The 25060-nt window shown below is 41.3% G+C and overlaps 1 protein-coding gene across 2 annotated transcripts in view; it reads left to right on the forward strand.

Moving 5' to 3' along the window:
• oxr1a (oxidation resistance 1a) overlaps positions 1–25060 on the forward strand; it is a 152919-nt gene that overhangs the window by 5054 nt on the left and 122805 nt on the right. For both annotated transcript variants that reach the window (XM_076737847.1, XM_076737848.1), the window contains exon 2: positions 9557–9642. In XM_076737847.1, the coding sequence (XP_076593962.1) occupies positions 9626–9642 (17 nt within the window). In that variant the 5' untranslated portion in view covers positions 9557–9625. The remainder of the gene's footprint in view (positions 1–9556; positions 9643–25060) is intronic.

Below are 25060 nucleotides of genomic sequence, written 5' to 3' on the forward strand. Positions count from 1 at the left end.
AACATATTTGTCCATGATACTTTGCATCCCCTTTGTTAAACATTTGCAAAGCCCATTTAGTTTTTTGTGTCTTTAAATTCGACATTGTTTGCATCCATGTGAACTAGCTCGCAGGCTTCTTCCTGTCTCTCCTGTCACATCGCTGTATTTCTTGACACCTTGCTGTGACTGCAGATCAGTGGAATGGTGTGTCGCCATTGACTAGACTGGTCAGAAACTCCACAGGTTGCCTTTAATATCTCCGACATGTTGTGAGGTGACGTCATCGAATGTCTTGGTCCATAACCCAAAGATATTCAAGATTAATATATAAAAGATAAACATCAAATTCTCAGTGTGGAAATGTTTATGAAATGAACTTTAACTTGGAAAAAAAATCACTTGAATCGTGAATTAATTAGTTATCAAAATAGCTCAATAGTCAGTTCATTTTCTGTTGGAGGATTACTTGAATAAACACTGCAGCACTACCTGCATTGAGTCATTTGTTTAAAACTTACTGGTATTAAATCAGAACATAGTAAAAATAAATGTGCTGATATTGGCGAGCAGCTGCATGTGCATTTATATTCAGTCCTGGTCCCAGCAATGAAACTGCTAGATGAAGGGATTTAGTGTGCTTTTTTCCTTTCTTTTTTATTCTAGCTTTTGTAAATATTAGTTTTTCACAGGCTGTACTTTTTGGTGATGCTGAGTTTTTGGTAATAGATAGATAGAGACACAGAGGGGAGGGAGGAAAGGGAGGGCCTTGAATCTACAAGAAAGCAATTAGATAATGACAAGGGCAGTGGCACAGTGATTTGTTGCCTTCTGTTGTAATGTGATTCCAGGAATCCGGTTGAAAATGAATTTTAAGGCTTCCAAGAAATATGTTTCTCCATTATGTTGCTTTATGGATCCATACCGGCTTGAGATGTTGTTTAGAAAGAGACACCAGACATTCCCAGACAGGACGATGCTTTTATGCCACCGTGAAGTTAGTTTGTTAGAAATAACTTGTGTTCACGTGTGAGAGGGTCTGTCTGGAGACGCAGAGAAAGTTCTGGTTGTCCATGATGATTCTGCTTTGCGCAGCACCTAAAGAAAGCTGTGGTCATGCAGCTAGACTGCAGGCTATAAAGAAGCCCCCTCCAGCCCCCCCCCCCCTTGTTTTGGTATAAATACCCTGAGGAATCTTTTGTTTTCTCACTCCTCTCTGTGATTTCCATCTCTTTTGTCTGGCTCCCTCACTGTTATCCTGCCGTCTAATGATGATAATCTCAAAAGAGACTTACGGGGGATAAGCATCCTCAGTTGTCCTCTTAAAAAAAAAAAAAAAAAAAAAAAAGAACAGATCAACTATAGTGGAGGACCCACTGTAGTTGTAGGATGTAGCCTACAGGGCAGTGGGACGGGCTTGGTCTGGGTCCATAATAGCTTTACCCTACGTACAGTAAACAGCGCCATGGGACTGGTTGGAGGATTACAGAGGATTTGCCATGCTAAGCCACAGGAACCCAGCCCAGTGACCCCCTCATGTCTCCTCCTCCCTTGAGCACAGCAACAACCACCATCTTCTTCTCCCTCCTCCCTCTTTACTTGGCCCACGATGCATTGGGGGATGGCCATGTGACCCAAATCACTGATTATATGGATAGGATAAAGGATGGCGGAGGCAGTCTTTGGATGTTGATGTTTCATAAAGTGATTAAATCTGTTTCCCTCAAACTGGTTTGAGAGTGATGAATCTGCGCTCATTTCCTCTGTTCTACCCTTTTTTACCCCTGCTCAGGGACACGTTTCCTGATAGATCGGCAATTTTTACTTTAATGGCAAAACTTATCATCCCAATAGCTGTCAGGGTAAATTAAGGGCGTGTTCTGAGTGCATTTCCCGCCCTGCGAGTTGAGTGATAATGTGACGGGCAGATGACATACATCACAAAGCCTACGCCACGTACTGTAACTTGATGGGAAGAAGCCGATGCTGTCAGCAAACTAAAATCTGATTTGGCCCCATCACTTAAGTTGAGCGAACATTGCCTTTGGTTCCACTTTGGGACACTGCTTGAAAGCTAATTGAATCAAATAAGGGGATGGGGTCATTTTTGACTGACACTCCACGGGCGTTTGTCTCCGTCAGCCTGATATCATGGAGTGAAGTGATTCAGCAGAGAGCAGTCCCCAGCCCGACTGTGGGCATGGCCTTAACTCAAACTGACAGTGTTCTAGCTCCCGTACATACCTTGCCATGAGCTACTCTGCTGGAAAGCTGAGGTTTTGTCTCCCCCCCCCCCCCCCACCCCCCCCATCCCCCCCATCCCACCATTGTCATCATCATGTTTAGCCTCCATGCACTGTGAAACCTCAGGAACACTCACAGACAGAAATAGATCAACACAGGAAGGGAGGCAGAGGTTTATTTTGAGAAAATGGTGAACTCTTGAAGAAGAGATTCTCAGTAGTTTTCTCGGCATAATGTAATCTCATGGGGCCGTGTAGTTCCTGAATGGAGTGATGGTATGCCGTACAGGCAAGCAAGAGCAGAGAGTCATCATCCCTGGTGCGAGGAACGACTTTGCAGCCAGGCCCTCATGTCTGTCTCTTTAAATGGTGCATTTCTTTCATTGACACTTTCATTGACTGTGCCACCTTTTAATAGAGCTACAGTACGACATGTTTTATGTAATGCACAGGAGGTGGCTTCGCACATGTGGGCTTGAAGCTTGGGGGAGTTGAGGGAAATGTTCAGAGAGGGAACTTTGTAGGATTCTACTGCTGTCTATGCTTTTCCTCTTCTTTTGCTTGCTCTTTCTTGTCTCCTTCTTTTCCACACAAGGTTTTTTAATGAAGGCCTGTTTCTGTTTTGGTACAGGATCATGCAAAATGATGTTCTGTTCAATATGTGCTCATTTCTGACTGTTCAGAGTCAACAAATCTGTGAAAGTTGATGAAAATGGTTGTGTCTAGTCTTCCCAGCTTCATTCAAATGTACCAACAGAATATGTACACTTTGTACTTGAGCCTGTGTCATATCCCATAATATCTATTAAAAACTTTATTGTAATTTTCAGATCTGAGTTCTCAGACCATTAGTTTTACAGCGAGCTCACTTTACAAGCATGCTTTTTTTATCTTGTTATCTCGTATTTAAATTCATTATGGGAGCAGGTTCAAAAAGTTTAATAAAACATTAAATGAACTCAGCCAGCATGAGCTCGTATTCTCTTTAGTGGAAATGGTAATTTAACAAACATTTATAGTCTTCCATATTTTAACCTTGTTGCAGTGGCATTCCCACAAGCGTAGATTGCGGATCTAATATTACCCAAAGCACGATGTCTGTAAAAGTTATAGCTGTTATGATACAGGCTGGAATGAGCCTCCTGGTGCTCTATTAGATGGTGGAATATGAGGAAGTAAACTGGAGAACTCTCATCCATTAGTAGCTGAGAATCCCTCAGTGTGTTAGACTTATTATCTTTTATATTTTGTCATATTTTCAGCTTCTCTATCTAAATCGACCCAGTTAGTGAAAAGAAAGAAATTGTTTAAGTCAAACATACGTCTATTTTCCTTCTCAGGTCTAAATTTGATATCCTGAAGATATCGTCAATACAGGAACACAGCTGAAGCCATGCAGTATTTGGATATTGAAATCAAACAAGATGAACCCATTATTCCTTTCCACTGACGAGCGCAGGTGAAATTTACATGGAGATTTTTCATTGCAGGTGGACACACCCTCATCCAGGACAACCCAAAAATTTGACAACGACACAACTGATCTCGAACATATTGCCGAGCTCCTCCGGGAGACGCAGATAAGATGCCCCTGAGCAGATAACAACCGTGCATCGCAACCATTATCCCAACGCAAATATGAGAGTCAGAAATGACAGAGAAGGTGTTTATTCGTTGCCCAGTAATTGACTGAGCATTTCCATAATGGCATTGTGTTTCCTGCCAGGCTAATGTTGACCCCTATTAGTTCAGGAAACATACTGCAATCAGGCTCCGTGTGCGCCGCCAGACACAGCCAAGGAAATGAATTGGGCAGAAAGGAGAGATGAGGGACTGGAGGGAGAGAGATGTAAACAATGGTGAGGTGCAGACAATAGGACAACCAGGGGACAGGAGTGGAGAACAGAAGGGACGATGAGTCATATCACTGCAGCGAACCGGATCCTGATTGAAATGCCACTGCAGCAACGAGACTTAACAGACAGGTTTTTTGGCCACATTTTGATTTTGGCTGGCCTATAATGGAACTGACCAAATCTAATTTCGTCCTTACAGATTAGGCGTTGGTTTCTCGTCACCGAATGCTTCACTTTGAATCCCTGTGCTGTGCTGAGAAACATGTATTAAGAGCTGCAGCAGACATTTTTACACACTGAGAAATTTTTTGCAGTTGCATGATGTCAGTGAGATGCTCACCCTTCAAACCTACGGGTGGCATCAATACAGTCAACATAGCCAAAATTAGAAACTAATTTGGACAAAAAGGGCATTGCCAACAGTATCGCAGCTGTTACAGGGTTTTGGTAGTTTGGTGGTTTATCGGAAAATAAAAGAAAATACTTCAGCTGTACCTACTGTGTGTGTGCCCCTCACCAGTTATGTGCCTGGTGTTGTTTTCTTTCCTCTGCACTTCTTCATGGCTGTTACTGATTTAGCTGCATGCTGGGCCAGCTAATCCTGCCTCTGATCAATACTCCACTTCTCCTGCTCACACTCTGGATGTCATCCAGGGACCAGCACAGCTGATATCTGTATTTACCTTCTCTTCTCATCAGTCATTCATAAAGCCGGTGTCAGGGAGAATTGAAATTTCCATCTAAAACAGTGTGGACTGGATACAGTAGTAGATAGATTTTCTTTGCCTTGGCTGGGATAGCATTAGGCCTGATGTGTTTGCAGTTGTTCGTGTTAATGGCGCACTCGATACATGCTTAGCTCATCTCTGTTTTGTGTGAAATAGCTCTGTCAGCCCTGATCCTAAAGCTGCGTGCGTTTGGCCAAACACAGCACCTCTGTGTCATTGCTGTTTCACGGCCGGCAGCTTTCAGCAGAGGAGCAGACCCGAGCTCTGGCGATACCTGCTGTCCCCCTGTTTGTCTGAGGGATTCTCCTCAATCCATTACATGCTTGGATGCTGATAGTGTTTGTCAGGATGCTCCGCACGCACAGAGACAATTAAGCTGAAACACAAGGCTGGCTTAATGAAGCTCGGCAGGAAAAACATCCTCAAACAAGGTTCTTTTGCTATAGAGATGGAAGTAGACAAGGTCCATGCATGTCAGGAGGAACCACATGGCTCCACTGGTGCTTTGCTGTGGTGTAGGTTCACGCTTTGGTGACAGTGCAGAGAGATAAACCATGCAAATAAGCTGACACTGAATGTAACCTTTTAAGGCTTTATGATTTACTGATACACTTGCAACCATATGTGACAAGCTCTTACACATCTGCCTTGTCTGTTATATATACAAGATATGAAATTCAAATTTCAGATTCCCTAATGGAACCACATTTTGACAGCCAAGGTATTTTAAATTCCATTTTTTGTCCAGTGTGAGTCGGCGTCAGAATAGCTTGGAGTAAAAAAAGTGGGAACCCAGGCTTACTGAATCTCTGCAAACTTGCTGTAAGAAACCATTATGTTGGCTAAATCTCTGACTCACACGAGGTCCCCAGATAGTCCGAGCTAGGCGCCTTGTTCTTCATCCGCTGATTAGCTAATCAAAGCTATCATGATGTTAGTGAGATAAAATGTTCTTGTGAACTGTCACCCAGCTAACTCAGATCTTCAAACACAGACTCAACAGAGTTGATTCATCTTTTTACTCTTGCTGCACAGCAAGAAATCTTCCAAAACTGAGGACTATTAATTATCGGAAACTGATTCTAAATATGAGATGAAGTATTAACAGATCTGCTTGTAAATGGCTGATTGAATGAAATTGTATGGCCAACATGTTACTGACAGAGAGTGCATGTGCTGCACATGATATACTCCAGTTTCAATGCACTGCTCACCTCAAACCTTTGCAGTAACTGCTACAATCATTTGCTCTTACACCATCTCACAACCCCAGCATCCACCTGTAGGCTCTAACTTTAAGTTCCCCGGGGGGGGGGGGTTATTTTGTCACTTCCCAACCTCTGCTGTGCTGAGCTTGGTGCATCGTTACAGGGACTGACAAGGTCAAAGCCAAATGCTAGCTTTGTACATTCTGCATTTTTAGCATGTCTTAACAAATGGATGGTGAAAGCTTGTAAATTGCATGTCTGCCTTGACAGTTTCCAGAAAAACAGAGGAAAATAACATCCAAATGCAATGTCCCCTGACTCAAATGAGTCATTAGTTAAATGGAATAAAACATTTTTTATTTCCTCCCAAACAAGATTATGCAGAAGCTGGGTTAATTTCAATTCATGATTTTTGCTTCTACCCCTGTACCATCTTCTTTCTGCTCTTTGTGGCCTTCAAGTTGCATTACATTTGACTGTATAGTGCCAAAAAAGAAACTTATTGGTTTGTGCTCACTTTAAGCCCACTGGCAGGTGAAGCTGGCCTCATATAATCCCAAATAAAGTCTAAATGTATTTTCAGTTTTTGTCTTGGTTCAGTATAGACCCTTGAAAGCTTGCAGGCTTGTTATTATTTTTCTGAGGGGGAGTGCCGGGCTCGGTGAAGCACTCTGTGTAATCATTTTAAGCCCTGCAACACTGTGACGAATTGGAGGATGAGTCACATTTTAACAGCAATGGAAAAGGAAATTATGGGACTCTTTGAAATTATCTCTGTCTACTGCCTGGGCTCTGAATTTTCCCACAGATTAGATAAACAGTTTGCTTTAATGAAATGAAGTATTTTATAATAATTGGCTGTCACTGTGCATGTACCTGCAGCCCTTTATGGCGAGGTATTTCTCATTTCATTAATGTCCCCCCGCTGCCATAATGGCATGAAATGTTTCAGATATATAAAAACTGAACCTGTTTAAATGTGATGGACTGTTTCAAGATTTTCCTGTGTGGTACATCTTCACAGCTATTGTACGAATTCCCATGATTTTTTCTTTGTAGACATGGATGGTCCCCAAGATGAATCCTAATGACTTTGGTGATACCATAACTCTTCCTGTAAAACCACCAGGTGGTTGGTTTTAAAGTCCACAGAATTGACCACATTTAGTCATCCTTTTTGTTTTGCATGATCTCAGTGTTTTTAATGTATTGTTTTTAATGATTGAAAAAAGGAGCAAAAGCTATTCTCTGTCTAATTGTCTCTCTGACTGACAGCAGCTGGCAGGCTTAGCACCAGCAGGGGAGGAACAGAAAAAAATCTAGGTGCTGTGCAGCAGTGAATTGGGTCCAGGCGTTTTGAGGAGGCAGAGGAAGGGGAAGGAGGAGGAGGAAGATGAAAAATCAACAAAAACTTAAAGGACCAAATATCCTGGTAGAAGCAATACCTCTTCAGACTTCAAAGTGGCTAAATATATATGCACTCAAACTGTCATTTGATTTGGGCAAAGAAAATCTTCTAAATGACACCTTTACAAAATATTTTTCTTTTAATAGTTTAGTCTTTTTCTATATTAATGAAAGGCGAGAAGAAATGATTATTACAGATCATCATTATAAATTTAATTAAACTCAAGTTTATTCCTGCCATTTCCAAATTTCGGCAGGGGACAAACACAGGCCTGTCATCTTCATCTCACCAGTCCATGTGAAGGGCTACCGTGTCAGTGTTTGTAGCTTTCCCAGCTGTGGGAGCAGTGATGGCGGCAGTGACATCAGCAGGATTTGTGGTAAACTGCAGTAGTTGTGGTAGCATCAACGGTGATGGTAGCAGGTGGAGTCATAATGGCTTTGCAGTAGTGGGTGACATTTGTAAGGACTGAGAATTACAGCCATGCAATTTCAATAGTTGTGACTTGACCTTTTTCAGTATTATCACTTGATCCAGTTTTCAGAAGATGAACTTCCAATTCTTCTGGAGTTTGTGTGTTTACAGCTTTGACAGTGTGTAAATTATATGATGATAAATGGAGCTTCTTTTCCCTCTGTGCAGTCAGCAGAGCTGCCTGGCCCCTGATTACTGTAACAAACCTGGTTTCATCTGGTTTCACTTGCTAATCAACTCCTCCAAATACCTCACAATACAGAAGCAACTTATTTATTGGAGTAGCTGCAAAGCTAGCAGCAGGCGTAACCGTCTTGGAATCATGAACGAAAGTCAAAAATGTGTTTAAATGTGTTTTATGTGTACCATGGTGAAGCTACCCTCGATGGAGCGTGAAACTAGTGCCAAACTGTTGACAACAGCTTTTATCTGTAATGTGTGTTTTGTTTGGCTCTAATAGTGAGACTCCTCTAATCCTTAATCCAGCTAATTGCATTATCAAACGCACGTCATACCTTGAGAGTAATGCAATGTCAGAACAATTCAACTGCAGGCTGTATTTAAACTATTTTCCTGTCTTTAAAACTCAGTAAAATGTAGAAGTAATAATAAGACATATCTGTGGCTGCTTGCCTGTGTCATGTGTGAATCATGGAAGTTGCAAAATTGGCTGTTGCGCCGCCTTACATTACTTACAGAAGCGGTTTCTGTGTCACCTGGATGAATTATCAGATGTTTCCAGTGTCACACTACTTTGTTAACCTTTGCCTGCTTATTCAGCTCTCCTCTGCTCCCTGCCAGAGTGTAGGGGAGGTGTTATAAATGAGATGGTGTGTATGTGCACACATGCTCGTGCGTCTAACTGATGGAGAGGGCAAGACGGTGGATTGAGCTGAACAGGCCGCCTTAATCACCCCATTCTCCTTCCTTTTTTCTCCCCCCTTCCCTCACTCCTTCCCTCTGGCCCTCCACTCATCTCATTACAGAGAGGAGAGGGTGAGAAGTGAGGCCTGCATAGACCTCCGCATTAATTATTGAGCCCTATCTTCTTTTACTGCAGCTCCTCCTCCACAGTCTCTGATAACCTTTACATAAAAGAGCAGAGGCTAACTCCCAACCATTATACAGTGTGGTAAATAGCATAGACATTATAGATGGACATTATAGATAATTTTAACCATTGAGAGACTGCTCTATAATAGCTTGCGTGTGATATATTTGCCTCCACAAACACATATGTAGTTCTCCTTTTTAATTGCGTTTTACTAGTTTTTCTTTGCTCCAGTTGAGCTTCAGCGCTAATTAATTCTACTGTTTTTCAATGGGTGCTGTTGTGGCGAGGTAAAGCAAATTATTATTAAAATTGACATTTGACTCCATGCTTTGTTGTTGTCATGGTGGCTGAGCTGTGCTCTGCTCATTGCCTCCTGCCATGCTCAGTCAATTAGAATTGCTCAGCTGGAGGCCAGCAAATGGAGGTTGTTGAAATGTGCATGGCCGAGCCATCCAGACAACTTGGGGGCGACCTCACTGTGATGCTGAAAATCTCACTGTTATCTCCTTCTGTCCCCTGCCCCTGTCTTTTTGCTTTGTGTGCGTGCCTGTGTGTGTGTGTGTGTGTGCGTGCGTGCCTGCCTGCCTGCGTGCGTGCTTCCTGCAGGTTTGAAAAGTCAACATCAAATCTCAACCTCCCAAAGCCTCTGAGCAGGAGAAAGAAGACGCTGCCAAGATGTTCAGCACCAAAAGGTCAGCACAATGTCACTTTTGATCTATTCTCATCCGCTCATAAAGAAGAAATAAAAAAACAAAAAGATGGCAGAAATCTCAGGGCATTTTAAAATGACTTCTGCTGATAATGGCTGACATTTCTGGTCAGCTGCACTCAGCAGATGATGCTGGACGTGAAAAGACATTGATGTGGAGAAAGGTGGTGCTTGGTTTCAGGTCACACGAAAACACACACAAAACAAAATGTCATTATTTGTTTCGGGTGAAGTCTCGGAAATATATCATTTGAGACGTAATATCTTTACCTGCACGCACTTTTGAATCAATATTTTCTGCTACCACATTTCTAAAGCAGCAGACCCCGGAGAACCCTTTAAACTGAACTTTAAATAGTCTCACACAGCCGTTGTAGGAAGTTTAGGAAGCCCAGTTTACAGTTCTCCTTGGTTGTGTGTACATTCTGTATTTTTAATGGGGCTTGTTGTAGCGTACAGTCTGCATAAATCATTTATCACTTCAGCTTTTCTGGATGCTGACTGCAAGGTAGAAGTGGTCACATTGCTAAGGCAGTACGTGTAAGGTGGGTTCAGAGGAACAATCCACAGCTCAGGCTGGCTTATATTTAAGTATCTTAAGTACTGCATACATCACTTAGAACAGCACATTCATTCTTCCATTTAAAACACAGCAGAATTTCTCTTGAATAATTAATTCCATGAATTCTAATTGAACAGTGAATTTTGAATCAATATGGTTATAATGTGCAGGCTTATAACCGTAAAGTCTAACTTTGCTTTCACAGCCTTCAGCTATGTAACCCAGGGAGGTCCTGTGTGGAAGCATGTAGTTTTTCAACAGGAGACATTAAATCGAAACAATGAAGCATCATCATTTGAAGCCCGTACTAAGAAGAAATATCACAATTATGTTTACTTTTATTTTCTAATTTATTCTGAGATCTTTTTAAAAAATGTCCTCAAATTGTCCAGAAAACGTATTTTTACATGTAGATGAAATTTGAAATGTAGTTTTGACGAAGGAGAAAACTTCTTATTACAAACTGGTGACATAATAAATTCTTCTTCTTCAAGTGCAGCGTACAGTACACAAAATACATTTCGTTCATGATGGTGCGGTGTCCATGGAGCAGTAGTGAGTGTATGACTATAGACGTTATGACTTTTGTGTAAGAAATTGATTAAACAGTGTGTTTGTGTTCTCTAATGTATGCTGCAAATATGAGCATGTGGTACTAACTATCTTACGAGCTACAGTGGTAGCCTCGTATGATTTCAAAGCATTTTATACTCAATTATTTTGTTTTTACATTGTCGTTAAATGTGGCAAAAATCGGCCCCTGCTATTGTTGTAAACAGCATATACAATGATGGAGAGCTGACAGGTGTAGCAACAGTAACTAATGGGGACAATTTGTGCTCTGGTTAAGGCCAATCACTCTTTACTCTTTATTTAATTGGATGATGTTTACGAATATAGAAATCTTTTTTCTGCACCTTTTGAAAGCTGTCTCTAAGTCTGCTGAGCTCTGAGGGTTTAAAAGTTGATGTGAAATCTAGGTATATCCTGTGCGAGAGCTGGAAAGATAAAAGCATACCGCCTGCAGTCCCCAGCCATAACTAAAGAGAATTCTTCCTGTTTGCATCCCAAATCGAAGTTTGAGGAATAAAAATAATTTGGATTTTTCCAAATCTGTTCCACAGCACCTGTAGTTTGTGGTGTTCTGCAACTGATCCTGACAAGATGTTCACACTCAACCCTCCACATTCAAATACTCACCTATATACTGCACACACAGAGTTTTTATCTGCAGCTAAGCCCCTTAGATATGAAAAGTCTTCATATTGATGGCAGCAGAATCCACAGTGTAAGAACCACATGGGGAGATTAGACTGACATTCACCTCTCAGGTGCTTATTTATATCGACAGACAGGGCTGGCCACTGCATTGGTAAGATATTGATCCCTTCTTTGCCTACACTTTGATAGTCATAGGTTCACATATGTGCCACGTGAAATTTATTTTGCCCCTGTGACGGCGACAGCCATGGCTGCTGGCATTATGTTTTCGGGTCCCAGTCTTGTGAACTCTTGAGGAAATTTCATTACATATGGTCCAATAGTTCACTTGGACTCAAAGATGAACTGATTAGAGTTAGAGTTCACTAGAATAATGCATGTCAATATAGTGAGAACTTCCATTCCACCAAAAAAATACACTTAATACATTTCATTAGATTCCTTCAATGTCTTCACTACATATGTAAGTCTGGACAGACATGGATGTAAACTACACCTTGTCTGGTTGGTGGGAGCAAACAACCAACATTGCAGTAATTCTAGCTTTAGGTACTTGTTGTCTGTCAGGACAAGATGTCCACAAAAAGGACTGTGTTTGCAGCAGAAAGTTTCTGTTGTGCGACAGTGAGTTATGATGGGAGGTTAAGGTATCTTAATGCAATGAGGACTGAGTGCTGTCATAATGCTGCATCCATCCACCTGTCTCCTCCCAGTGTGTGTGATCATCATATTGTGGGTGAGATGATGATTAAATCGAGCCAGCTCTCCATCTTCAGGGAGCTGTGTCAGCACAGTGGATGACACGGATACGCTTAAAATGACTGTAATAGGCTGCCATCTTGAAATTCAAAGAGCCCAAACCTCATTCACATTTTTGCTGAATACGAAACAAAGCATTTTTCTCTTGCTAAACTGCTGAATGAAACATAAAGTGGATGAGGAAACCTATGTATCTGTCAGAGATCACTGTGTGCTGTTGCGGCTTTCTCTGCAGGTTTTTAATATTGGTTTTCCTCTTGGGTTCCCTCGAGTCATCTCCAACAACACATGCAAAGGCAGGAGCCTAATTAAAAGTCTTCCATTCAAATTTAATCAGTCAGACGTCTTAGCATAGCAGTTTACCTTTGATTTGAATGGAATGAAGTGTGGAGCAGACGCACGGATATTAAATCCAAAGCACTTTGTGCTTCTGACTTTGTTTAGTGTTCTCTCCTCCTGATGATATGAGCTGTTTGGTTATTATGGATAAACTGAGTGCAAGTATCCACAGCCTGATTGTCTGTGTCAACATGTGCTCATTAAAATGTAACTGGAGCACTGTTAATCCAAACTCTTTCATTCTGGATGAGAACCGTTATGACGTGATTGCATTGATTTGAGCTACAAATTTAAACTCTTCTTTGCTGTTGTGTCCTTTTTTTTTAGTCTTAGTACTGTCTCAAATACCCTTATTAGTTTTAGGCAAGTTTTAGCTGACTAAATATCTGGGTATTTTAGTTTTATCCAAGTCAAAGAAAACCTGGGAACAAAACAGCCTAACCTTTCGTCAGCCTGCTTTAACCTACCTACCTTGTTTCTTTGTGGTGAGCATTAATGTTCAGTACATGAATGAATCATTTGGTTCTTTTATCAGCCTCATTGTAAGAAAAATGAGCCCAAATATCACCTTGTTTCTTTCTCCCAAGTCCTGTAATAATTATACATAGTTGTAAAATTAGTCCAGACTTTGCTCATGGTGCGCAGCACAGGAATCAGAACTGCTGCATTGGGAAAACAGGCCATAATATTTTTGTCTATTCTGTTTGGTAAGTTTTAATTTTTTTAAACGACATTTTAGTCTTGTCTTTTTTCGCCAACAATATTGCGTGTTGATAAAGTCACAGTTAGTGTTTGATGACTTCAGTTCCGCCTCATCATCGTCTCGTCTTAGTCACTGAGAGAAAGCTGGTTGACAAACATGTATGGTCATAGTTTTTTGTGAATTAACACTATTTCTGTGGCTGCCTCTGCCTGCCAGCATTAATCACCTCCATAAAGAGCGGAGGAGGGATTTTTATGGATAATGACGACATTTCTATTGTTTTCTGGAAAGAGATGTTCAGAAACGACAATCACAGCTTTAAGGCCTTGCGGGGCAGTCGAACTGAATTGCCATTCTTTTATGTTTATAATTTCAATCTCACATAATGTTGATTTCTTCATAGGAAGGAGTGATATTTCTTTTGTTTTTCCCTAACCAATACCTTGCAAGTAACAGCACACACTAAGGTGGGGGCAGTAAGCCAGCCAATGCTCTGCCAGGCATACCTTACGAGATGAATTAGAGGAAATTATGCTGTCTGCTTTGTCTCAGGGGTAAGCATAGGTTCTAATTTCTGGCTGTTTTATCTCTGTTTTGGCCCCATGATTAAGCTATTGATCCATCACAAAGCAGGTCAAACAGTTGGAAGGTATTTCTGTCCATCATGTTTAAATTAACCTGTCATCCTGTGTTCATCCATCAACATTGACAGTTTTTGGAATATTTCATGTCATTAGTCAGAGGCCGTTTAAAGTGAATCATTTATCTGTTCACAACAAAAACTTGAGCAATATCTGATAGAATATGTATTGGTCACATTTCCATTTTGTACTCAGTGCATGGCTGCTTTTTTTTAGCTGTTGGGGCTTTGTCTGTACTTCCTTGCCAAGTTGTGTGAAAGAGCAGTGTACAGTGAGATGAGAATGAAATTTGTTTTTATCTTAATTAAACTAATAATCAACAGATTAATCGATTATCAAAATAGTCATTAGATGCAGCCCTAATAAGTAGGCTTATTGCAACCTGTACAGCTACGTCAGTCTAATTCACCATTTTTGTGATGCCATTTTTCGTGGATGTAGCTAAGTAGCTAGCTAGTTAGCAACATTTTGTAAGAAAACAACGTTTCCATATTAATCCCCCATGAAAAGCTCTGATAGCAGTGGGCAAAAGACCACCCCTGTTTGAACTGCTGAACAAATTAGAGATGCATGATTATTACTAATGCACATTGGTCCCCACCACAACCAACAGTCACTGAAAGGTTGCAAGGAACTCCATGTTAAACAGACTTGTCAGCTCTCCCGTTTTTCCTGGAATTCTCCTGTGTTTTACCAGTTTAAATATTTTCCTGTAAATCTCCCGTATATTTAACCTTTATTTAAAAACAAAAACCTCAACTGTAACATTGATCTGAGGCATCACCACCCGTTTAATATGTTTGCTATGTTCCCCTCCGGTACAGCAGGTGGCAGTATGTAAAACATTAAAATCTGCTGACAAGGAGTCAACCTGCACCTGCCAATAAAATAAGTAGGATGAAGGTCACACGGATGGATTACCTTCCAAAAAGGCTAAAAGTTTGTGCAAATATCTCAACAAATGGGAGGAGGTACTGTGCATTGGCAAAAATTTTTGTTGCTCTGAAGTTTTAAAGCTACTGTTTGCCTAGTGGTGATTTCAGGATTGGCTGTAAGTCCCCTTGTCTATATGTAAGGCGTATGTGGACAGTGGTAGGCGGGCTGGGACGACCCAAGGCAGAGCGCCAAAAAATTTTCCACATTTTCAAGTCCCAGTGGTTGTTGGTATGAAGTTAAGTCCCATGTTAAGCCATGTTATCCAATCCTCTTATGTTATGAAGTACCTGAATTGTCACGTTCTTCCACTGCATTATGAAGTTGCACTGTTTAATCTTAAGCCAGATGGAGTTTTACAAAATACAGATTGCGTAATGATATTAATATTGGCCTTGATTTTCACTTCCAAAAGGGTAAAACTGTGGCTCGTTCACCACCACTGTACGATCCAAAGCTGCAAACACCCGGCCCAGTCTAAATAAACAGGTTATTCCCTTAATACTCCTGACTCCAGGCAGCTTTGCAGCATTTTTTCCACAGGTGTTTCAGGGTTTGTTCAGTGTTTATTTTTGACATATCTCCAAGCAAAAAGGTTTCATACGTGGCTCCTTCTTTGTGAAGCAGTGTGGGTGGACAAGGATTCAGTTCAGGACCTGGAGAAAAATGTTACCATGTTGTCAGCTATTTAACTTTGACTACTTATTCCAACCTGTTCTTTTCTTTACTACTCTAATCTACATGCCATCTGCATGGATGCACCCTCTAGAGGCAACTGTACAATGGTGTTTCAGCTCTCAGAACTCTCTGCTGTTAAGAACGAGTAATATTCCCATACTTGCATAGAGTTCTGTCTGTAGTTCATTTATGTAAATGAAATGTTACAGGCTTCATGTACCTCCAGTTCTAATACACAACACAGCCTCAGTTTGACCCAAGGTTGCCAGTCACCCATCATCATCTTTGAGGCTGTGGGGGTGTTGGCTTGGATGACAGTCACAAAGAGTCATTTGGTTTCCATCCTTGGTTGTCAGCCATGTTGGGTCATCAATTCAAAGTAGTTCCGCCCAGCGATTTTTGGAAACTGTTGGGACAGGAACAGAGATTAACTGTCATGCTGTCAGCAGCTCAGACAGAGATCTTGAAGGGACGGCATGAAGGTGTCACAACTGGACCTGTAATTGCTTTCGGTGGGAGCTAATGAAATTACCACAATATGAGTTTTACTCATTAGTGGCAAAACAATAGACCTAAAGAGGCTTTTTTTTTGCCAAATCCACAGCTTTTCCACATTGAATCTTACAAGAGTTGATGTTAACTGTAGCATGACTGGGATGTGTGCTACATGTACGTTGCAGGATTCCACCTCACAGTGACAGATTGTGCCTTGCTGTGGTAGCTTCTTCCTCAGCCTCACTGATTCATCACAAACAATCTAAACAGTGAAGACAGTAAACATCTTTATGTGTCATTGCACACGGTCTGTCCACGATATGTGCGTTCATGATACGTCCTTGGCATACTCTTCTACCATGATGACATAGTGTTCATGTACCTGCACTTCCACCCTCATTTGACCCGCAATCAATATGTCACATTCTTATCATGGTAGTTAAGCTGATAATGACACTTCAGTAATTACAATCCTAACAAAATATCAGAGCTGACATTGACCCCCCCCCCCCCACTCATCTTGACCTTCATAAAGAGTAATTGGATATCTGACTGTCTGTACCTCTGAGCTGTTGATCGACATCAAGGGGCCTTGCACTTGATTACTTATGTATGTGGAGGAAAGAGAATGGTGTCTGGGGAGTAGAGTGCATGCTGGGATGTGTTAACCCCCTGCAAAGGCCTGCTGATCCAATCATGATGAACAGGCTGCCATCCTGCACCGCACACTGACTCTCCTTGGGGTGACCTTGAAGTGTGTTGCAACAGTGTGGCTGTGACTGAAAGCCACACATTCAAAGACATTATCTATCTTGCACTTTGTACTTTGTAACTTTGTAATATAATATACATTAGGTTGGGCAGTACATGATTAATTTAGTCGAATGCTAACTGAGTTTTTGCATTTAATTAGGCTGTAACTTGGGAAAGAAAGTCACTGAGAGGCAGGCAGGTGACCGTTAGAATCCAATAACAGGACACTGTTGCCTCCATCAGCAATTTAACCACCTGTATAAAGTTATGCGTGAAGCACAATATGTTATACTGCAGATATCAGTAGTTCCGTGAATGTCTACTTTCAAACCACCTTAGTCTCATTTTTGTATTCTCCCCACCAGTAATAATAACATTGTACTCACAAAGTTCTGGGAGCCAGCAAGTTCACTAAAATGACAAAGAACGGGACACAGAAAATGTCAGGCAGTAATACGAGTTTTCACCAAACCTCTAGATCAACTAAACTTGTTTGGAAGAGAAAACGAGAATGTCCATTTGAACTGGACTGACGTCCTGATTCAGTTTTCCACCAGTTCGCCAGTTATGTGCACACAGACTTAGATTAGATACTAATCTAATTTTGCTGTGCAGTTAGATTATTATGCAATGATTTGTCTGAAATCACTTCCTATTTTTTATACAGCTCCCTATATTTACTGTCCACTATTTTATTTGGACATATTATGAGTGTAAAATTTACAAATCGGCACTATACAGTATAGCATTTTCAATGCTACAGTGTCTGTAGCACAGCCCTTCTGCTAACAATCAACGAAATATATCACATTTTCTTTGTGAAAATTGAAGTTCTATGATATAAAAGATAAGACATCAAGCAATATGATGAAAAAATGAGACCAAAAGGGAGAATGGTAAAAAAAATATGAGAGAGAAAAGACACAAGAGGAGAAAAGAACACGTTGATATCAAGAGAAGACAGTGATGTGCAAAGTAAACTATGGATTTATTGATATGAAGGCAGTGTAGGCTGTATTGATATCGGACTGTTAAAAGATTGTGCAGCAAAAGTTTCTGGCCAGACACAAACCAGATTTGTTGTGGTTCGTGGTCAGCATCCTAACCCCTAGACCTCTAGAACACCTTGCACCAATATGTCCACACACTATATTGGATTCCAATATATACTAGGCCAGACTCAAAGTACATGATCACAGCTTAACAGCAGAGATGTCAGTCAAAGTACTGCCAGTGCAGCTATGATGGAGGTTCATGTGAAAAACGTTCTATTTGAAAATGTGAAAGGTAGCCTTTGATTTTGGTGGCAGTCCCTAATTGAGAAAAAAGCAAGTGCTCCTTTTGAGACTCATTTTGTTCTGATGTTCGACAAACAAACAACGACTTAGCCATCATAGAAAAGGCTCAGACAGACATGTAAAACTTAGAAGATCAGAATGCAGTGCAGCTGCAAGGCTTCTGCTGAGTAGGTCATGGTGAATCCTGAAGAACGTAATAAGAGCTCTTTTCTGAGTATTACTGTCCTCACCTACATATGAAACATATTCTGTGTATATTCTGTGGCACAGGCACATTCTGTGGAACAGAGACAAACACACAAGTACAAGTAATTGGGATAGACAAGTGCATGCAGGCCTTGGATGGGCTGTGTGCTGTTGGAGCTGCAGTCATAACCAGTAGTTCTGCTAAGAACACACCCCGAGTGGACGAGAAGCGCCTGCAAGAACAATGAGGGTATAATCAGTCTCACGGCTAGCGATGTCCAAGTTAGTCTGTACCTCTGCTGCTTAGTCTAACAGTGCAGACGGCAGCAGCATTTTGATCAGGCAGCTTTCGATGCAGCAGGTCCTGGACATAGGAAGTGACAGCATCAGTAGCACAGCCTGAGAACTGCTAAACTCTGCAGGAAAGTGATGAGGAGGGGGCTTTCTGCTGACACAGGGAAGAGGGAGGTATCAAATGTCAAGAGGCACATTAATTCTACTGTAAGACTGGATAAATATACAGGAAAAGGTTTTGTATGCGTCAGTGTTTGTACACCACAACATGCTGTATACATGTGCTCAGATACGCTGAATGAACAGAAATGGCTGAATATATTTCAGCAATTAAAATCCATCATCATCTTTTTATTGGCTTGTTATTAAATGTGTTATCTGATTTATCTTTCATATCACCTTGTCTGCTCTAATTGCACAAGTCAGTTTCTCTGTATAATGAAGGCATTGTTCAGTCTAACTTCCCTTATTGATTGCAGGCAGTTGATTTGACTGACTCAACCACTCTATTGATTTTGCTTGCTATTTAAAGAGAGTTTGGTGTGGAGGTGAACGGGACATTGGTTGATAATCAGTGGCCACAGATAAAATCAAAGCTCCTGCTGTGCTCAGACATGCAGATCTCCAGCTGAGCGTCCACAAATCAGTTTTGGTATAATTGATGAGGCAAGTTTACAGCATTCTGCAGGTTCTTGGTAGTAGCATTAAAATCCTGGCCTTGTGTGCTGTGCTGTGTCCTCTAATGATCACTGGGATAAACACCACTGCCATGACAACAGCAGCTGTATGTGGGGCCGTCTAAAACACATGGCCTTGGTCCGTTTCAGGTGCACTCTAGCAACTACAGATGGTATTCTCCCACTTTAATGACAGTAAAGTTCAGATTGGTGCTCTTTCTGTTCTGATGAAAAAAGGTTGTGAAAAAGCAGCCCTGGCCTTTTTCAGTCTATATTTTTGGGAAACGGTGACCTGCATGCAGGTATACCCCACCGATATGTTTGGTTTGTTCCTCTGATGTGTGAGTTGCAGTTGAGTGGGGAAAAGGATCGGTTGTGGAGGTAGATTGTGGCACTTTTGCAGGGAAAACAATAAGAGCTCACAACGGCCAGCGTCTACTCACCCCCTGAGTAGACACTGGTGATGTTTCAAAATGCCTCTTAATGAGGGCAAAACATTTAGCAGTGCTAATTTTGCAGCATTTATTGTGTCAGAAGACAAGAGACCAGTTGTACTTTTGCACTACCTTCGTTTGCTGCAAATGTCATCTGTTGCCACATTGCATGAAGTTATAATTTAACTTGGATGCATCATCTTCATGTCAGTAGCCACCAGTATAGCGTAGCACTCCAATAAAATTGTTGAGGGGTTTGAAAAAAGTATAAAAATGAATGCACCTGAGATATTGTCTTTTTTATATTCCTTGCACCTACATTACCAACATGCAACTTGACCCCTGACAGATCCCTTTGAGATTTTGCTGTGTTATACTAGTATCCGCTAAGTAGCCTTTACGTGCTAGCCTCAAGTAGAGATGAGAAGCCAGTTACAGAAGTCTGATAAGCTCACTTCTTTTTAACGCCAAACAGATTTTTGGGCTCTCCGACACCTGTATATAGACTTTAATGTGTAAAATCGCTGCACTTCCCCTTTTAAAGCTACGTCAATGGGAGCATGCTAAAAATAAAACATTAATATGTTAACACCTTATGAAGTTGATATGCTGAAAGTCAGTGGCGTGGCGTGGCTTTTCCACTAGGTGGGGCCCTAGTATGTATTTCATAATTGGAACTGCACAAGGGCAGTGCCCCAATGCTCTAAATGGACCACTCACCACTGGCAATCATGATCGCAAACAATTATACAGACAACGTGGAGCAACAGTAGCATTCATTGGAGTCATGCTTCTGGCCACCTGGCACATGTGAGCCACTTTAATGGCTAGATGTCCCACTATATGCAGCAGCTAGTTGCTAACTCTGGCTTTGCTGTTAAGTGCGTAGCTGCTAGTATAGCAGGTTTGTCAGAGCCGTTTTCCCTCCTGAAAACAGCTGCCCATTGCAGCAGGAAAAGGTTGATAAGGGCAGAGACTTTGGGCGAGACAACCAAAACAATTAGCTCAAAGATGTAGAATTGTTTGGGAAAGTTGGGTGACTGAGTGGGTTTGTCACTATCAGTGTCTTTTAAATCACACATAGTGATTTGATCCATTGTTGATATAAAAATATTGATTAGTGCAGCTTTAGCTAAGCATTGTATTTCTCATGCGAATGCAGACTGAATGTGTTTTCCATGTCTGTGAAGCTGTATCTGTGCTTTCCATCTAACCTAAAAATGTCAAGTAAAGGCCCTTGAGATTCAACAAGTCATTGAGTCATTGCTCTGTTTTTTAGCTTTTTATTGTTGCTGCTTGCTGACAGTTTTTTTTAACATGTCAGGAATTCAGGACCTTTATTGATGCTTTACCAGGGTGAATCCAGTTAGTGTTTACTGCATCTGTATTATCAGGGGCTGTTCCCAGTACACCCAGTGCATGTTTGTCTTTATTCATCACATGTGGCAGGCATTGTCTGGCAGTGGGTAATCAAAGTGAGTGGTTGGGGATGGGGTGTAGCTCCACCCAAAGCATCCACCTCGCCTCATAAACCACAACATCAACATAAAGAGACATTGGAAAAAATAGCAGAAAGGTCACTGTTTGTCAGCATTTAACGTGCATGTTTTCTCTTTGAGGCAGATAGTGTTATTTGTCCCACCCTCCTCCTCCACCAGTTTCCCACCCCAGCACTTGTCACTCATTTTGATGAGCTGTCTGCTACAGCCTCGAGCTGTCCACCTCTAGCTGGAGGCTATAAATCTAGAAGAAAAAAAAAAAAGAAAAAAAAAAACGAAAAACAGAAGTGTTCAGTGTTTTTGAACAGGTCTTGTCCACTAGTCACGTTTCTTACTGCTTTCTAGTGTTGTTGCTGTGACCTTTCTGTGCTCGACAGCTGCACGTCAAGAATAAACACTGTACAGCCCAGAAGCAGCATTTATGTATACATACAACACAGGCTAATAATTTGTTATTTTAATGTGTGAATTGGTGCATGTTGTAGCTTTAAGAGAATGAAGTATTTTAATATTTTTTTACATTATAGTTGCAGCTGAACTGAGGCCCCTCAATAAGAGCATGTGGGGGGTACCGAGCAAAGAAATAGCTATACGTATCCTCAGGAGCCTTAATCAGTTGAAATGCATTGCTTCACATTTCAGATCAATGTACAGAGGTTGAATGTCACCTGGTGAAATTGGTGAAAGTGAGCCTGCAGGCCATGGGCACCAGCTAATGAAATTTTGATGCAGCTTTATTTAGAACTATATTTTACAGGATTACGTTCCAGGCTCCGTTTCCAACTTCAAAGGCGAGCTTTCACCACTGCTGGGGGTAGCAAGTCTAGCTGCACCACTCCCCAGAATAGGAAGGTTCCTAACAATTTTGTGCTTGTTTTTTTTTTTTTTTTTTCCTTTTTTCCCCCTTCTTCCATCATTCAGAAAGCTTTCAAGTCATCAGTTCTAATCTGACTCACTTTATTTTTCATCCTTTTTCCACTTCACTCTCTTAATCCATGAAGTGAGATATGCGGCGGGTTTGTGTGTGGCTCCCTCGATTAGATTAGATTAGTGCTTTCATCACTTGTGGCCAGATGAGAGATAGAATGTCTTTCCATTTAAATGCTTCTGGAGTGGTGGCAGCCTTGCCCCATGATAAACACTTGACGGGCTGTTTGAATTTGATCGCGTTAATATTTTTGCTGCTCATTTGCATTTATATCCTAGAGTTGAATGCATTTCACTAGTTGGATATCGTGGTTGTCTCAATTTGTTGAGTGCATAATTAATAGTGTTAAATGTGCAAAATGTAAGAATTTTAGTTAAAAACATTCAAAAATTAACTAACCTCATCAACAGAATGTGAACATATATCAGCGAAGCGATAGTCTCATATTATGGCTCAGGCCTCCGGAGATGGATGATGACTGATGCCAGACCTTCCTCTTGGTCGTCTTCCACTTCATGTCTCTCCTGTCCCCACCTGAACCTGCTGTGTCTTCATTGTCCCAGTAGTCACAGTCCTGGTAAAGTGACCTCTGTACTGTATTCCCTGTTGTCTGGACCGGGACCTGCGTTAGGTCCCGGTCCAGCCGTGTTCACAGGGAGGCTGCAGAGCCCAGTTCCATTGCTCGCTTGCCCAGGTCTGGTTCTGGTGCACATTCTGGTGCTGCATCTCACCAGCATCCTCCACTGGGTCCCCCCTGTCCCAGCCTTCAAAACTTCCTCCTACTGGCACTCCACAGCTCCTGTGCAAACAGTGTAAACACCAACGCTCCCCGATGTTCTGAGCTCCTAGTCTGGGCAGACACCAGTCAGCTAAGAGGACCACTGACTGCATGGCTAACAGCTACAGTAGCGACAGTGAGCAGTTCAGCCATGTTTCCCGTCTCACATACGTGTATTTTGCTGGTATTATAAAACAAGTCTACTTTCTTTAGTTTTGCGTGCTGCAAAAACACATCTTGTGCAGACACTGATAGAGGACTGAAGTTCCTTCTTCTGCTATGCTAATGTTACCTCCTCTATGCAGCCTGTGTATACGTGTTCAATTTCGCATTCCATGCAGTTGGAGCTATTTTTTTTTTAAAGCAGGGTGCTCTCTGTCTGAAAGAAGACAATATGGATTACAGTGAATACATTTCCATTGTTTGGTCTATAATGTCCTTAAATAGTGAAAAATTGTCATTAGAGTGTCCTAAAACCCAGGGTGACATGTTCAAATTGCTTGTTTCTTCTTACCAACAGTCCAAAACCCAAAGATATTCAGTTTACTTTCACTAGACAAAGAGAAGTAACTAATTTGCACATCTGGGAAGCTAGCCACACGTAATGTTTGATATTTCTGACTGAATAAAATATTATTTTCATAAGTATTAAAAAAGTCACAGATCATTTTTGTTATTTTCATTTTGAGCAGAACCCTAGCAGATAGGATAGAAAGTAGATTAAATCATAAACCCCCAAGTATTTTTTAATCTGCTTTCTATCCTACATGCTGGACTCATCCTGCATACTGCAGTCGTAGGCATATGATAAATATCCATGCCATGTTGTATCCAAGTATAGTCAACCTTCCCCTTTGGCCTTCTCCCTCCTCATTACAACCTCCGTCTCCCTCTGATTCTATCTCTTTGTGTCTCTGTTTCCCTCTCCGTTCCTCCCCTTCACTCCCTCTTTCTCCTCGTCCTCCTGCTGGATGGATGGTTTGCAGCTCAGCTCTAGCAGCTGGTGCCCCAGGAGATCGCTGACCTGGGGTGAACACCGAAGAAGAGTCAAATTAATGTTTTATTTCATTACTCACATTGAAACACCATCAGTTCTCAATGTCATCCAGAGGGTAAACGCAGCTCACCCAGGGGGAACAACAGAAACATCAACAGCACCATTACAGCACATGAGGACCAGGCAAATTTACATCTCCAGTACTGGAAGCAAAGCTGGTGTTTATTTTAATTATTCCATGTACCTTGAAGTATAACAGTTATTTGTAATGCTGACAGCATCTTTTTCTCATCCTCTCTTTATCTCTGAGGGTGCAGTATTATGTCATGCAAACAGATTTGGCCAGCAGTAGCCAGAGAGCAGCAGAAAGAGCACCTCTGGGTGGTTGAATGTGTTTGTTAAGCATGATAATTCACTGTGGGAGAGTGCCAGAGGACAAAAAAAAAAAAAAAAAAAAAAAAAAAAAACTACCACCATTTCAAAGATAGTCGGCCTCTGTAACTGAGCAGTCTTTCTCTGTCTGGGCTTTCATCCTCCTGACTCAAATAATTCCATATCTTATATAAGGACAGATTAAGAAAAAATAAATATATCTCTCACCCAAAAAACAAAACAAAACACACACAAAAAAAAAAACAGTCAGTCCAGACAAAACCGCTTCAAACTGTTCAGAGTCAGATATGCAACATGTTCGGCCGTCTCCCCCCGCCGCTGCATCGAACTCAATTTGCTGACTGCTGTGACATTTTTGTGATTGTGGAAAAGTGCAGTGGCTGAATTTATTGTTGCAGGGCCTCTGCGCTTTTTTTTTTTTTTTTTTTTTTTTTTTGATGAATGCACTCTGAGCTCATCCTTATCTGGCAGGAAGCATTAAAACATGAATCATACCATTTGTTTTCCTGCGATTTCTGAAAGTGACCAAGTGACAGTGCCATCCAAGGACAGCAACGTGGGTGATGGTGACCAAAATCAAATCAAGGACATGTATATCTCTGGCACATCTTTTATGGTATATATGACATATATACATATATCATATAAACCCTTTTCGTATTCTTACCGGTCATGTATTCATCAGTTGCAATTATAAGTGAAAGAGATGTTAGATATATGGCACATATGTAATAGCCATACATGATTCTGCTTTTCATATACGTACAACCTCCTGGATACATTTGGATTATACTGTACATGCATGTGCTGTACATACCCATAGATGTTACATC

The sequence above is a fragment of the Chaetodon auriga genome, chromosome 8 (genome assembly GCF_051107435.1).
Source record: "Chaetodon auriga isolate fChaAug3 chromosome 8, fChaAug3.hap1, whole genome shotgun sequence".
Lineage (NCBI taxonomy): Eukaryota > Metazoa > Chordata > Actinopteri > Chaetodontiformes > Chaetodontidae > Chaetodon > Chaetodon auriga.